Here is a 14,070-nt window from a genome sequence, read left to right on the forward strand (position 1 = left end):
AATTCAGATATTACATACATTTTTCATTACTTTGCTCTAGATAAATGGGTCTGTCAGAGCATGACGATCACAAAGATACTAAACATAATATATATAAGTGATCAAAACATGAAGTTACCTTCAAATGCAGAATTACACATATTTAAAGATTTGATTAACACATGATAACACTGCAAATAGTCCCAATTTATATGGGAAACATCTAAATGTACCAAAAGGGAATACGTAATACATTTATAAAACGTAAAAACAAAAAGGTAATGAATACATTCCATAGAATGCATTGGGGAAAAGAAACCAGTGATTTGGCTTCTCTCCTCTCCTGTTGTCCAGGGTGGTCGTAAAGTTTTACGACCTGCAAAAGTGGGGGTTACATACACATGACTATTTGAGAAAGTTAAAGTGAGGAGAGACATTTCCTAAAGTATAAGCTAGCAACTTATACTCTTCACATAACAAGAATTAACCATTTTATGCAATCCATAAACATATTTAAAATACATATTAATAAGGACTTACAAAAGTAAGGAACTTTACGAAAGGTTTCCTTTGTCTCCAGTGTGTTGGAGGAATTTGGGGGGGTTTTCAGGTCTCCTTTGAAGCTCGCATGGGCATCGTAAATAATTTAAGTCCAGCCAGGCTGGTGCCAGGCCCAGTGCAAAAAGGGTTTCATTTGGAAAATCTGAATTAAACACATGAATCGATGATCTGCATATCCGTTACAACATCTTTTAGGGAAGGCCAAGAAGGAGACCATTACAAAAGTCCACCTGGAAGTCTTGACAATACATCCATCAAAAAATAAAGAAATGACCATAGAAGATTAGCAATTCATGGACACAATCTCAAAGACTGCAGAGCCCAAATATGGACATTGCTATTTGAACTTGACTTTCATGAATCCAATGCAAAAATCCCAACTCATATGACCCATTTAAGCCCTGAGTTTGTATCTGTTTATTGTTTAGTATTGTCCTGAGTTAATGCAAGCTGCTATGGTGCCCGTTGTTGCTCCTGAACTCTCTGGATTGTGATATCATTGGAAAGTATGAGCATCCCATGTAGTAAACATCTGTTGTTTTCAGAAGAGTGTGATAAACATTTTTTATTTACTTCTCCATATTAAAGGTGCCATGAGCTAAGGGTTGGGAAACAAATAATCGATTCCGATTCCATAATCAAATACTTAAGGTCAGGAATCGGATTCTTCAATGTTAAATTAAAATTTGGATTCTGCCTATCGATTCTGTGGTGGAAAAGTTCATTTCCATTGATTTTGCATGACCATATATGCTTATGAAACATTATATATGCATGTGTTTTCTTAGAACTGATGTGTAGTCACAGTGAGAAATGAGTTAGGGGCCTAGGTGTAAGATGTATGGGTGACAGGAGATCCACAGAGTCATGTTGGACGAAGAGGGGAGACAACAGGGAGACACATAGGCGTCTGCCAATGACCTGGTAGGTCAACAAGGCCTTAAATACAGGGGAAATGACCTTTATAAGAATAATATGGTAGTGTGTTTTTGACTTTGGTAAAGTACAGGTGTTAATAGTTTTGTAACCTTGACTGAGGAAAAGAGATATAAAGCAGATGTTCGCCCTCCCTTCCTTGTCACACTATGCAGCGATTTGTGTTTCTGTATGACTGCCTGACCTTCTTTGCAAAAAATAAACCTTGTTTTTAATTATAAGACTGAGAATGAGTTTGTCCCTTATGCTGATGAGAGTTGATTTAATTTTGCCCCAACAATTCTAATACGCTTTATTTAATTATTTATTAATTAATTTTTTCATCTATGACGACCGGACCTAACAAAGTTTGGCTACATTTGCAATCAGAAGCCAAAAAAGCTAAGTATAATATCTGTGATAGCTAAACATTGCAAGAGAGGAGTCACCACCAACATGAAAAGCATTTTAATTTAATAGATTGTTAAAAATCGCGAACACAATTCAAACACCAACATGATTCTATTCCTACATCTATTTAATTCCTCAACCTTTGACGTCTGCAATCAATGTTGTGATCACTTGGTTTATCTGTGCAGCATATGATCACACCAGTGTGATTTGAACATTTAAATTTGCATTCGGGCTGCCATTGACCAAGAGAGACTAGCTTTCATTTGTATTGAACAAATCAGATTCAGTCTTTTCAACCACACAGTATCATTATTTCTAGGGATGCACCGAATATTCGGCAACCAAAATTATTCCACGAAAAATAGCAAAAATACATATTTCGGTGTTCTGCCAAATAATATTTACAGATAAATGAATGAGTATTCTGACAGCACTGCACAAGCTCACAGCGCCAGGGTTCAAAGTCCCTCCCAAAGGAAAATCTGCGCTGAACTTCTTACTCATCAGTTGCCCAGTAAAGGCATGTGACAATGTGATATGTTGGACAAATATCTTCCCGAATTCGTAATGAGAATCATAAATAAATCTCCATGCTGTTGTCAACAACAAAAAAAAGCAATAAGATCTTCCTACGGGTTTTTGATAAAATAAAAGCCAAGAAAAAGTAACCACTCCATCGACATTCAGATATGATATTGTAATTTGTCAATAAAAGACAATAATAATGATAATAATTATTACCCTACAACAGCTATATGATTTATTGTAAAATCCACACATAGTGTTCAAATTGGGATCTGTGATTCATTCTAATGCAATAAAAGAAGTCTGCTCAGCAAGGCTGCCTTTATTTGTACAGTAAAAATACATACATGCCTTATTCAAGTCTCAAAAATGGCCTGAAAATATTTTTTTACTAACTTATCAATTTTAAGTTAAACTGTGATTTGTTAGTATAATGCTAGAATATAAAAAAAATGTTCAGTGTTAGGTAAATATTTTTAAATTGTTGTTTTGTAATTAATTTTTTTATTTAAAAACAGTAAAATCACATTTTTGTTAAAGCAATGGGGGGGGGGAGGTGGCAAGAAAGACCTACATGGGGAAAGTGTTCATGCATTCCCCAGTGTTCCACTAAATGGTTTGAAAAAAAAGAGACATAGGATAAAACTGGGAATCGAAGATATTCGGAATCGATATGCAGAATCAGAATCGATAAAATTAAAACAACACTCATGTGCTGCATAAAGAATTTTCTTTTTTTTTATGTTTTCCGAGATCCACTTATAATGTCAGCAAGATTTTTACATAAAAAAAAACAGAAGTAATAGGCTATCTTCTATCCTGTTTTAAGCCTTTGTTTGAAACACTGATGTGTTCCTTGGAAGTAAACACCCACTCCTATGATTGTGTAACAGATTTGTATATAAAAGTAATTGATGGATACTTATGTGATGTATTCTGAAAACAAAATGGGTCAGTTAATAATGTATAAATACTCAGTACATATCAAACAATCTGTAACAGACAAATCAATAGAGACACATGGTAAAAACATTTCTACTATATTACTGTGGATTTCAGTGTAGTATTGCATATAGGCTACAGCATCATCTTTTATTTTCAGTCTCTCTGAAAAGCCTTCATTGAATTGTGTCTTGTTTAAAAATAAATCTGCAACAAAATTAAGTCATCAAACAAACGTGATCTGGAATTTTGTCAAAAATAAAAATCTCCCCTTACATATTGTTTAACTTTGTCTACACCAGATGTGTACATCTTTTTGGGAAGGCCAGGAAGGAGACCATTACGAAAGTCCACCCTGCTGGAAGTCTTGACAATACATCCATCAAAAAAAAAAAAAATGACCATAGAAGATTAGCAATTCATGGACACAAACTCAAAGACTGCAGAACCCAAATATGCACATTGCTATTTGAACTTGACTTTCATGAATCCAATGAAAAAATCCCAAATGATAAGACTATTGCACTGCAATGAGCACAGCACTTTTTTTGTTCAAGAGAGACACATCATCCTTTGCTAAGTACAAGCAATTTATGAACAATATAATTTAAAAAAGGGGTACGCAGAAGTTGTATGACCAACTGGAAGTGGAAAGCCGAAAGCTATTATTTATATTACAATGCTGAAATGACAATATTGTTGAGATCTTGCAAAAAGCATGATTTGTTGAATTTAAATTTATGCTTGAGGCATGATATTGCCTCAAGCAAGGGAGATTGGGTGATTATGGGAGAAAAATAACTGTTTAAGTTGCTGTCAGGGACAGAGGACTATGGAGACAGAACTGCAATACAGATGACAAGTTTATTGAAGTGATGTTTAAAGTAGAGTGAAGGTGAGATGAATGGTAGTCGATCACGGATGTGAGTCCAGTGCACACAATGGATGGTTTGCCAATGGTGGATTCCTCGAGGAAGATGAAGGTCAAGCGGTTCTGTGTAAACAGAAATAGATATGGGTCAGGAGAAGTCGCAAGCATTAGAGTATGCCAGTAGAGACGAGACCGGACGGCGGCTGAGTGAGAGTGTTTGATATTTATGGTGCTGTCTTGATTGGGAGTGCCAGGTGTGGTAAATCAGAATTCAGGTGAATGTGATCTTGGGAAATGAGGAATGTGTGTGGTAGGACCTGGCGGATCCGTGACAGTACCCCCCCCCCCCCCCCCGATGGTCCGCTCCTGAGGACCGTGGGTTCCGCTGACGTCGAGGGGGGCGACCTCTGGGCCTCGGAGCAGGTTTATTTGGATGAGTGTGGTGAAACTCTCGTAGAAGTTCGGGATCCAAGATGTCATCTCGAGGTACCCAGGCTCGTTCTTCAGGTCCAAATCCCTCCCAATCTACAAGGTATTCTAGTCGCCCACCTCGACGTCTGTAGTCCAGGATTTCTTTGACCGTGTAGATGTTATTGTCCTCATCCAGAGGGGGGGCTTCTTCACCAGGTCCTTTGGGGCGAACAGAAGAGACAGGTGAGTAATAAGGTTTTAACTGGGATGTGTGGAAGACTGGGTGAATCCTGTATTGGGGTGGAAGACGTAATTGAAAGGCTACCGGATTGACCTCCTTGATGATTTTAAATGGTCCAATGTATTTGGGACTCAGCTTTTTACAATGTAAACGGAGACGGATGTATCGTGTGGAGAGCCAAACCTTGTCCCCAACCTTGAAATTGGGCGTTGGGGCTCGTCTGGCATCAGCCTGTTGTTGATGGCGTCGGATGGCTGCTTGGAGATGATGGTGTGCTGAGTCCCAGACCCTCTCGCTCTCTTGGAACCAGTGCTGGATGGAAGGGACTTCACATGGTTCTTCGGTCTATGGAAACATGGGGGGTTGGTAACCGAGTACGCACTGGAAAGGGGTGAGACCTGTGGTGAGTTGTCGTAAGGAATTCTGTGCGTACTCGGCCCATGGTAGAAACTGGCTCCAAGAGTTCTGGTGGCTGTGGCAGAAGGTTCGGAGGAAGCGACAAACCTCTTGGATTTTGCGTTCTGTTTGTCCGTTTGTTTGAGGATGATACCCAGATGATAAACTCACAGTCACATCAAGGAGTTTGAAGAACGCTTTCCATACTCTGGAGGTAAATTGTGTTCCTCTGTCCGAAATTATATTCTCTGGGATGCCAAAGTATCTGAAGACGTGTTGGAAAAGACATTCCGCAGTTTCCATAGCTGTGGGTAAACCTTTCAAAGGTATCAGTCTCAGCATTTTGGAAAATCGATCTACTATAACTAAAATGCAAGTGTTACCTTGTGATGCAGCGAGGTCTGTAGCAAAGTCCACTCCAAGATGTGACCATGGTCGTTGTGGAACAGGAAGAGGTCGTAATTTACCATGAGGAAGATGTTTGGGTGTTTTAGCCATGGCACAGTCCTTGCACCCCCTCACAAACCTTCTGATGTCTTCGGCCATGTTGGGCCACCAGAAGCGATGTTTTAGCAGCGAGAGGGTTTGCTGTGTGCCGGGATGACCAGTACCCAGAGAGGTGTGGGCCTTGGTGATGAGAGGTGTGCGGTGTTGTAAGGGTACATACGTCAATCCTGCTGGGCAACCCGGCGGAGTGGTGGCAGTGTCAGGGATGATGTCGTCTTCATGCCACTCAATAGGACAAACAAAGATTTTCTCAGGAAGGATGGTTTCAGGCGGTGAGGTATCTTCTTCTGGTGAGAAAATTCTGGACAGTGCGTCAGCTTTACAGTTCTTTGACCCTGGACGGTATGAGATGGTGAAATTGAAACGTGTAAAGAAAAGGGCCCACCTGGCTTGTCGAGGGTTCAGTCTTTTTGTTTCTCGGAGGTACTGGAGGTTTTTGTGATCCGTTAATACTGTAAAGGGGTGGCGAGAACCCTCGAGCCAATGTCGCCATTCTTCTAAGGCCAGTTTGATGGCCAGTAGTTCACGGTCGCCGATATTGTAATTTTTCTCCGCCGGGTTGAACTTGTGAGAATAGTAGGCACAAGGATGGAGACGAGCTGGGGTCCCCTGCCGCTGGGAAAGGATGGCTCCTACCCCTGTAGAAGATGCATCTACCTCCACGGTGAATAGTTTGTTGGGGTCTGGGTGAACAAGTATGGGAGCTTGACAGAAAGCGGATTTGAGTTGAGTGAATGCTTGTTCAGCCTCTTCGCTCCATTTCAACTGTTTGGAAGCACCCTTTAAAGCAGATGTGAGTGGAGCCACAATCACGCTGTAATTCTGAATGAACCTTCTGTAGAAGTTGGCAAATCCTAGAAATTTTTGTAGCTCTTTGACTGTGGAGGGTTTCGGCCAGGTCTTGATTGTTGACACCTTCCTCTCGTCCATACTCACTCCGTGGTTGGAGACATCGTATCCAAGGAACTTGATCTCAGATTTGTGGAATTCGCATTTTTCTGCTTTGGCAAAGAGTGAGTGTTCTCTTAATCTTTCCAGTACTTCTCGAACCTGTAACACATGGGTCTCAAAGTCTTTAGAGTAGATGAGGATATCATCGATGTACACTATCACTGAATCATTTAGCAAGTCTCTGAATATTGTGTGCATGAAATCCTGGAAGACTGAAGGAGCATTGACTAGACCATATGGCATTACGAGATATTCCCAGTGGCCAGTAGGAGTCACAAAAGCAGTTTTCCATTCATCTCCAGCTCTTATTCGGATCAAATTGTATGCACTACGTAAGTCTAGTTTTGTGAAGATACTTGCTCCACGGAGCTGTTCTAGTGCTGATGGGACGAGAGGAAGGGGATACCGGAACTTACGGGTGATGTTGTTAAGTTTGCGATAGTCTATACAGGGGCGGAGAACTCCATCCTTCTTCGTCACAAAGAAGAATGAAGAAGCAGCAGGGGATGTCGATGGACGTATGTACCCTTGTTCCAAGGCTTCGGAGATGTATTTATTCATGGCTTCTTGTTCTGGAAGAGTGAGGGAATAGATTTTACCTTTAGGCACTGGTTCACCCGGAAGGAGGTCAATCGCGCAGTCCCAAGGCCGGTGAGGTGGTAACCGTGAAGCTCTCTTGGGACAGAAGACATCCTTGTAATCTGAGTACTCCTGAGGGATTTGTACAGAGACAGTTTCTTTAGGACTTTCAATGGTTGTGCTGTGAAGTTTAACACTTACTGGACGTGCATGGGGTTGAGGTCTTTCAGGGAAGCAATGTGGAAAGCAGTTATAACCCCAACGTTTCACCTCTCCAGTGTCCCAAGAGAGCTCCGGGTGATGTTCCATTAACCATGGTCTTCCCAAAATTACGTCGGCGGTGGAATTCTCCAGGACCAGTAGTTTGATGGTTTCTCGATGCAGGACACCCACTGTCAGAGTGACCTCACAAGTTTTATGTTTGATGTATGACTGGTTGAGTGGTGTTCCAGTGATGGATTGTGCTCTTAGTTTCGGTGTGATGGGTTCCTTCTTGATGTTAAATTGTTTGCAGAGTTTTGCGGAGATGAAGTTACCCGCCGAACCAGAGTCAAGGAGGGCCGTGACTATAACCGACATATGGTGAAGAGACAGTTTAACTTTAGCAGACAGGGGTGTATAAATGTGCTTTTCTGGTTGAATCGTACTCACCAGGGTTCGTGATGGGCGGACAGGACAATCAGTAATATGATGTTCATGGTTAGCACAATATAGGCAGAGTCCCTGTGTGATGCGACGTTAACGCTCTGACAGTGGAATGCGGGTGGAATCCAACTGCATGGGTTCTGGTCCTGGAGACAGCGGTTCAGGTGGGCGAGTGAGTGCAGTTTGAGATGTTCGGCAAGATACCATCCTATTTTCAGTGCGGATGGCTCTCTGGATGAATCGTTCTAATCCGATGGTATCATCAAACACTGATAACTGGAGACGAAGTTCAAACCGTTTCGGTAGGTGGTAATGAGCGCCCGTTCATCCCATCCACTAGCAGCCGCTAGCGTGCGGAATCGAAGTGAGTACTCTGCCGCCGAAGTTTTCCCCTGTTGAATATTATACAGCTCATCACAGACTGAATTATCACTTTCGGAATATCCAAATACCTCCAGAAAATGTTCATGAAAAGCGCGATAGGAGAGGAGAACTGGTCCATTCTGTTCCCGGATTGAAACAGCCCACTGTAGCGCCTTTCCGGCAAGTAAAGAAAGCATAAATGCTATTTTGCTGCGGTCTGTGGGGAAACGGTTAGGTTGCATCTCAAAAATAAGTTCACATTGCAAAAGGAATCCTTTGCACTCATTCGCCTCACCAGAATACGGTTTAGGATTGGCCATTGGGACTGCGGTAGCGGTAGCCTGGTTGGTAGTTGATGTGGACAGTGTTTGTAGCAGTTCTGCCCGTAGCGTGTCCACAAGTTGTTGAAATGTGTCTTGTTGAGACATCTTCGGTGTTGGTCCGGTCTTCTGTCAGGGACAGAGGACTACGGAGACAGAACTGCAATACAGATGACAAGTTTATTGAAGTGATGTTTAAAGTAGAGTGAAGGTGAGATGAATGGTAGTCGATCACGGATATGAGTCAGGAGAACTAGATATGAGTCAGGAGAACTACAGAAATAGATATGGGTCAGGAGAAGTCGCAAGCATTAGAGTATGCCAGTAGAGACGAGACCGGACGGCGGCTGAGTGAGAGTGTCTGATATTTATGGTGCTGTCTTGATTGGGAGTGCCAGGTGTGGTAAATCAGAATTCAGGTGAATGTGATCTTGGGAAATGAGGAATGTGTGTGGTAGGACCTGGCGGATCCGTGACAGTTGCACACATCTTTTAGAGGAAAGCTTGGAGATCTGATGAGAAGCGGGATAAAATAAATGATTTGATCGAAGCTGTGGAAAATAAACTGTTGCTAAACATGATGAAACTTTACAAACAGATAGGTATGAGCCAAAATGAATTATCTTTAGGGAATGTTTTAATAGTATTGAAATATGTATGGGTGAAAATAAAATAAAAAATAATAAAAATGTATCCTAAAAGATCCTCTGGTAATTCATCCATTGGAGTTTCTTTTAATAGCAAAAAAAAAAAAAAAAAAAAAAAAGTTTCTAAAATGCCATAAAAGCATGTATCATTGGATCAAAAGCTTATTTTAGACATGAGAGGGTTCAGTTAAAAGTAACAAAAAAAGTAATCAACTTCTATAATAAACCTCTCTGGCTACTTTAGAAAATACAGTTGTTGCAGATGTTTTGAAAAACCTAATTTAAAAAGGCTAACTGCTTTGTTGGTAAAGCAACAGTAATTATCATTCAACAATTCTTAAACTTACAGATGAACATTAATATTTAAAATTGCCTTTTCATGAATCCAATGTTGAAAAATGCCAAACAATAAGAATGTGTAGTGATTTTCTCAATGCTGAAAAAGTGAATCATGAAATCCAGTCATTAAAAGGGAATTATTGGATAACATGAATTGTCACAGAATATGCCAAATTTTGGATGGATAAATCAAAAGCAGGTCAGTACACTTAGATCTAAACATGATATGGACTAGTGTCTGTGAATATTAAACTCCAAAAATATTATTTCAATATGAATCCTGCGTACCTCTGTATGAATGATGAAGACGAATGCATGAACACATGAACCATCTCTAGAATTATTCTGAGTCAGGTTCACGAAATGGTCGTCCATAAAATGCGTTGCTGTTCTGTTGTAAGTAAACTAAAAGATTTCTAAATGCATCTACTTTTGGAATGCAAAATAAAGTGCTTTTGCACAACTCCTTTCACATGCGCTGCTTCAACACTAACTGCATTAAGGTTTCTGAAACCATGCCTTTTTTTCTTTGCGTGAACATTTATTTCCACAGAGTAATGTAGTTATGTGGGGGCGCGTTTGAACGAGATGTTTTAGGGGAGCGTGGCAGAGTCGTAATTTTTTATAAAGAATATCTCCTTGGATTTGAGACTTCAGTCTTTGAAACTTTACAGATCTTCTTTCTGCACCAAGAGTTCTTACACTCCAAAGAGAAAGGAACATTTGAAATCGCATCATATGACCATTTATGACCCATGACATTCAAGAGTAACATCAAAAGTTGCATAATATGCAACTTTCCACAATTATGCTGCTCTATAGATTTTTCTGTTAATGAGTCATAAGGACATCCCCTTTATGGTTTTGAATATATAAGTGATGGTTGAAAATTTTTAAAAATAAACTTGATCAGAAGAGAAAGATGGAAGCTCTGACTCTCCTTGTCTGTCTGCTTCTAACAACCTTTCAAGGTAAGATTATTATTCACTGATGATTGTATATTGCACTGATTTTACAATATTTGAAAAACAGCTTTTAGTTTCAATTTCAATTTATTTATTTAAATGGGACAGTGCATATTCATGAGCGTACAATCAAAGTTGAATGTAAATACGCCGGATATAAATAGGCACAATGCTAATTTCCATCCGTAGTCCCAGACATAAACAAATACAAACCAAAAAACAAACAGACAATATACATATCAACAAATATACATATACTGTATAGCTAAATAAACAATAAAAGTTCCTATACCTTATTGTACTTATTGTAATATTAATTTAAAATGCATAAATGCCTGTACATAGACATCCCAAAGTGCTTATTATAAATATATAAATAAAACTACCTATCAAATTTTACCTGCATACTTAATGATTACATTTTTGACTATTATTCAGCCATCTTTTAAGATGTTTCTTAAATGAAACAAAAGTGGGGCTCTTTCTAATTACTGTTGGTATACTATTCCAATTTTTGCAGCCTTTAATAGAAAGGACATTTTGTGCAAACGAAGATTTTCTAAATAGTACTTCACAATCCCCCTGGGTAAATGATCTAGTCTTCATCTCACTATTTCTCTTTTTGATAAAATCGCCCAGGGGTGGTGGGGCGATTCCATTCATAGATTTATACATTGTATAGTGGGTAATATGGCTATAAATATTTATATAATGCTGAACAATCAATTCACATTATGTTACGGTTTGCTGGTATGTGAATGAAGGTGCACAAGGAAGAAGAAAAAACGGGTACTTTTAATGAACGCAGGAGAATAAGGGCACATACAACATAATACATAAACTTACTTAACAAGATACAACATCAAAAGGGTATTTAAACACGAGAGAGAAATCAGGTTAATGGAGACAGGTGAGAATTAATCAATTAACCAAACAAGAAAAGGAAGATGACCAAATAAGGAAACAGAAAGTCACAGAATGTAACAGTTCGCACCCTCCCGGAACGGTGCGTCCTCGCACCGAAAGAGGAATACCAGGGGAGGGAGGGGGGGTGAGGTTCTGGAGGCGGGCGTAGGGCAGGCAAGGGGCAGGCAAAGAAGAGGACCCAGAATGGAGTAGGAGGGAGGAGCCAGGGAGGGGCCCGGAGCAGGAAGAGCCAGATGGTGCTCCAGAGATCAGCCAGGATGATGACCCACGGGGGAGTCGATGGCCGGAGGAGCCATGGTGGAGGAGGAGCTGAACCAGGGGGCCGACAGACCGAGACTGTGCCAGGGGGTGAGGAGCCCATGATGGAGCAGAGCAGCCACAGAGCCAGGGTGACGCAGAGCATCGGGAGTGCCAAGGCGGAGCAGAAGGCTCAGGCGACCAAGGCGGAGGAGGGGCCCTGGAAGACCACTTCAGAGCCGGAGTGACTGAGGATGGAGGCGGAACTAGAGGGAAGGAGGAGCCTGACAGAGCCTGAGGAATGGAGTGACGTGACGAAGCCAGAGGAATGGAGTTCCAAGGCGTCGGATATTCGACAACTGGCCAAGGTGGAGTCGGGGGGATGAGGGAACCCAGTGGAGCTGGTGGGGTGCCGGGCCACGGCGGAGACGAGGGAGCTAATAGCCAAGGCGGAGCTGCTGGGTCGAAGGACCAAGGAGGAGTCGGGCTGGACAGAGCCAGCAGAGAAACAGGGGATACGGGGCTGGACTGAACCAGCGGAAGTGGAGCAGAGGAACTGGCAGGTCTAGGAGGAGGTGGGAGAGGGAGGCTGGGAGGGAATACAGGAGATTCAGGGCTTGACGGAACCAGCAGAGAAACAGAAAATTCAGGGCTGGACGGAACCAGCGGAGAAAAAGAAAATTCAGGGCTGGACGGAACCAGCCAAGAAACAAAAAATTCAGGGCTGGACGGAACCAGCGGAGAAACAGAAAATTAAGGGCTGGATGAAACCAGCAGAGAAACAGAAAATTCAGATACAGAAATTCAGGGCTGGGCAGAACAAGCGGAAATGGAGTAGAGGAAGTGACTGGTCTAGGAGGAGGTTGGAGTGGGAGGCTGGGAGGGAATACAGGAGGAACAGGGCTGGGCGGAACCAACTGAGAAACAGAAAATTCAGGGCTGGACGGAACCAGCGGAGAAACAGAAAATTCAAAAAAAGTTACGAAAGTGACCTGACATAAGGCCAAGTAAGGTGACCCATACTCAGAATTCGTGCTCTGCTTTTAACCCATCCGAAGTGCACACAGCAGTGAACACACACCCGGAGCAGTGGGCAGGCGTTTATGCTGCGGCACCTGGGGACCAGTTGGGGGTTCGGTGCCTTGCTCAAGGGCACCTAAATCATTTTATTGAAGGAGGAGAGAGCACTGTGCATGCACTCCCCCCACCTACAATTCCTGCCAGCCCGAGATTTGAATTGAAGTCCAACTCTCTAACCATTAGGCCATGACTTCCCCCTACTAGAAGTTAGAGAGCGAGCGGTCAGGGAAGTGGGTAAGGCACGCCAGATCTAGAAAGTCCCTGGTGTGGTCCAGCGAACGGTCCAATTGCTCCAGGCAAAGGAGTTGGACAGCTGGGATTGCCATTACGAGAGGGTAAGATAAACTTAACTTAAAATCAAGTTACAACATCAATCACGGACAAAGAGGAACTCAAAAGACAGGGTATTTAAACACGAGGGAGAAATCAGGTGAATGGAGACAGGTGGGTATTAATCAATTAACCAAACAAGAAAAGGAAGATGACCAAATAAGGAAACAGAAAGTCACTGAATGTAACACATTATATATTTATTTTGTTTTTATAGGCTGGCTGTATTTAACTAAATGTCCTTCCATCTACTGTATGTTTTTTTTTTCTTCACAAGTAAGTGGAGTGAAGTTGTGATGATCTTTGTCTCTGTTTTCCAGAACTATGTGCAGAATCATGTGGTGGCTATATGACAAATAGGAGAGGTGAATTATTCAGTCCCGGGTACCCTGATAACTACCCTGATAACTCACGATGCACCTGGATCATTCATAGCACAGAGAACATGAAAGTTTCACTGACCTTCACCGAAGTTGTGTAAGAAACATTCATTATCTACTATCATCTCTATATTTTTTTCTCCAGATCTTTGGCAAAGGAATTTAATTATGTAATTTAATTTCTATATATATTAGATGTGACATTTTCTCAAGAAAAAAAAAAGTAAAAAAAAAAAACCTTGTGGAGCATCTGTTACAAAGTGAACAGAGGAAACGTTTGGATCCATATGCAAGGCTTTTATTCCCAGACGTAGTCAAAACAGGCAAGAGTCAGACAACAACAAAGGTATACAGACTTGGGTCAAACAATGGCAAACATAATCCATATGGCCAAGCAAACGGGTAATCCAACAAACCAAAACAACAAGACAAAGGAATAATCCAAGACAGGCTAAAATCCAAGGCAGGCAGATAACACACAGAAACGAGATACACAGGCTACGATCAAGACACAAATAACTCAGACAATAAACATGACCTTTTGA

At 41.4% G+C, this 14,070-nt stretch overlaps 1 protein-coding gene across 4 annotated transcripts in view; it reads left to right on the forward strand.

Annotated features, from left to right (window-relative positions):
• The window catches only part of LOC127976597 (deleted in malignant brain tumors 1 protein), a 201,338-nt gene that overhangs the window by 52,437 nt on the left and 134,831 nt on the right, over window positions 1-14,070 (forward strand). The window contains exons 1-2 of one of the 4 annotated variants that reach the window (XM_052581139.1): window positions 10,514-10,577; window positions 13,466-13,622. The exons of the other annotated variants lie outside the window; for them this stretch is intronic. Coding sequence (XP_052437099.1) covers window positions 10,529-10,577; window positions 13,466-13,622 — 206 coding nt within the window. The 5' untranslated portion in view covers window positions 10,514-10,528. Of the gene's footprint in view, window positions 1-10,513; window positions 10,578-13,465; window positions 13,623-14,070 lie in introns of those variants that run through there. 4 annotated transcript variants of the gene reach the window in all.

Source organism: Carassius gibelio, chromosome B17 (assembly GCF_023724105.1).
Source record: "Carassius gibelio isolate Cgi1373 ecotype wild population from Czech Republic chromosome B17, carGib1.2-hapl.c, whole genome shotgun sequence".
Lineage (NCBI taxonomy): Eukaryota > Metazoa > Chordata > Actinopteri > Cypriniformes > Cyprinidae > Carassius > Carassius gibelio.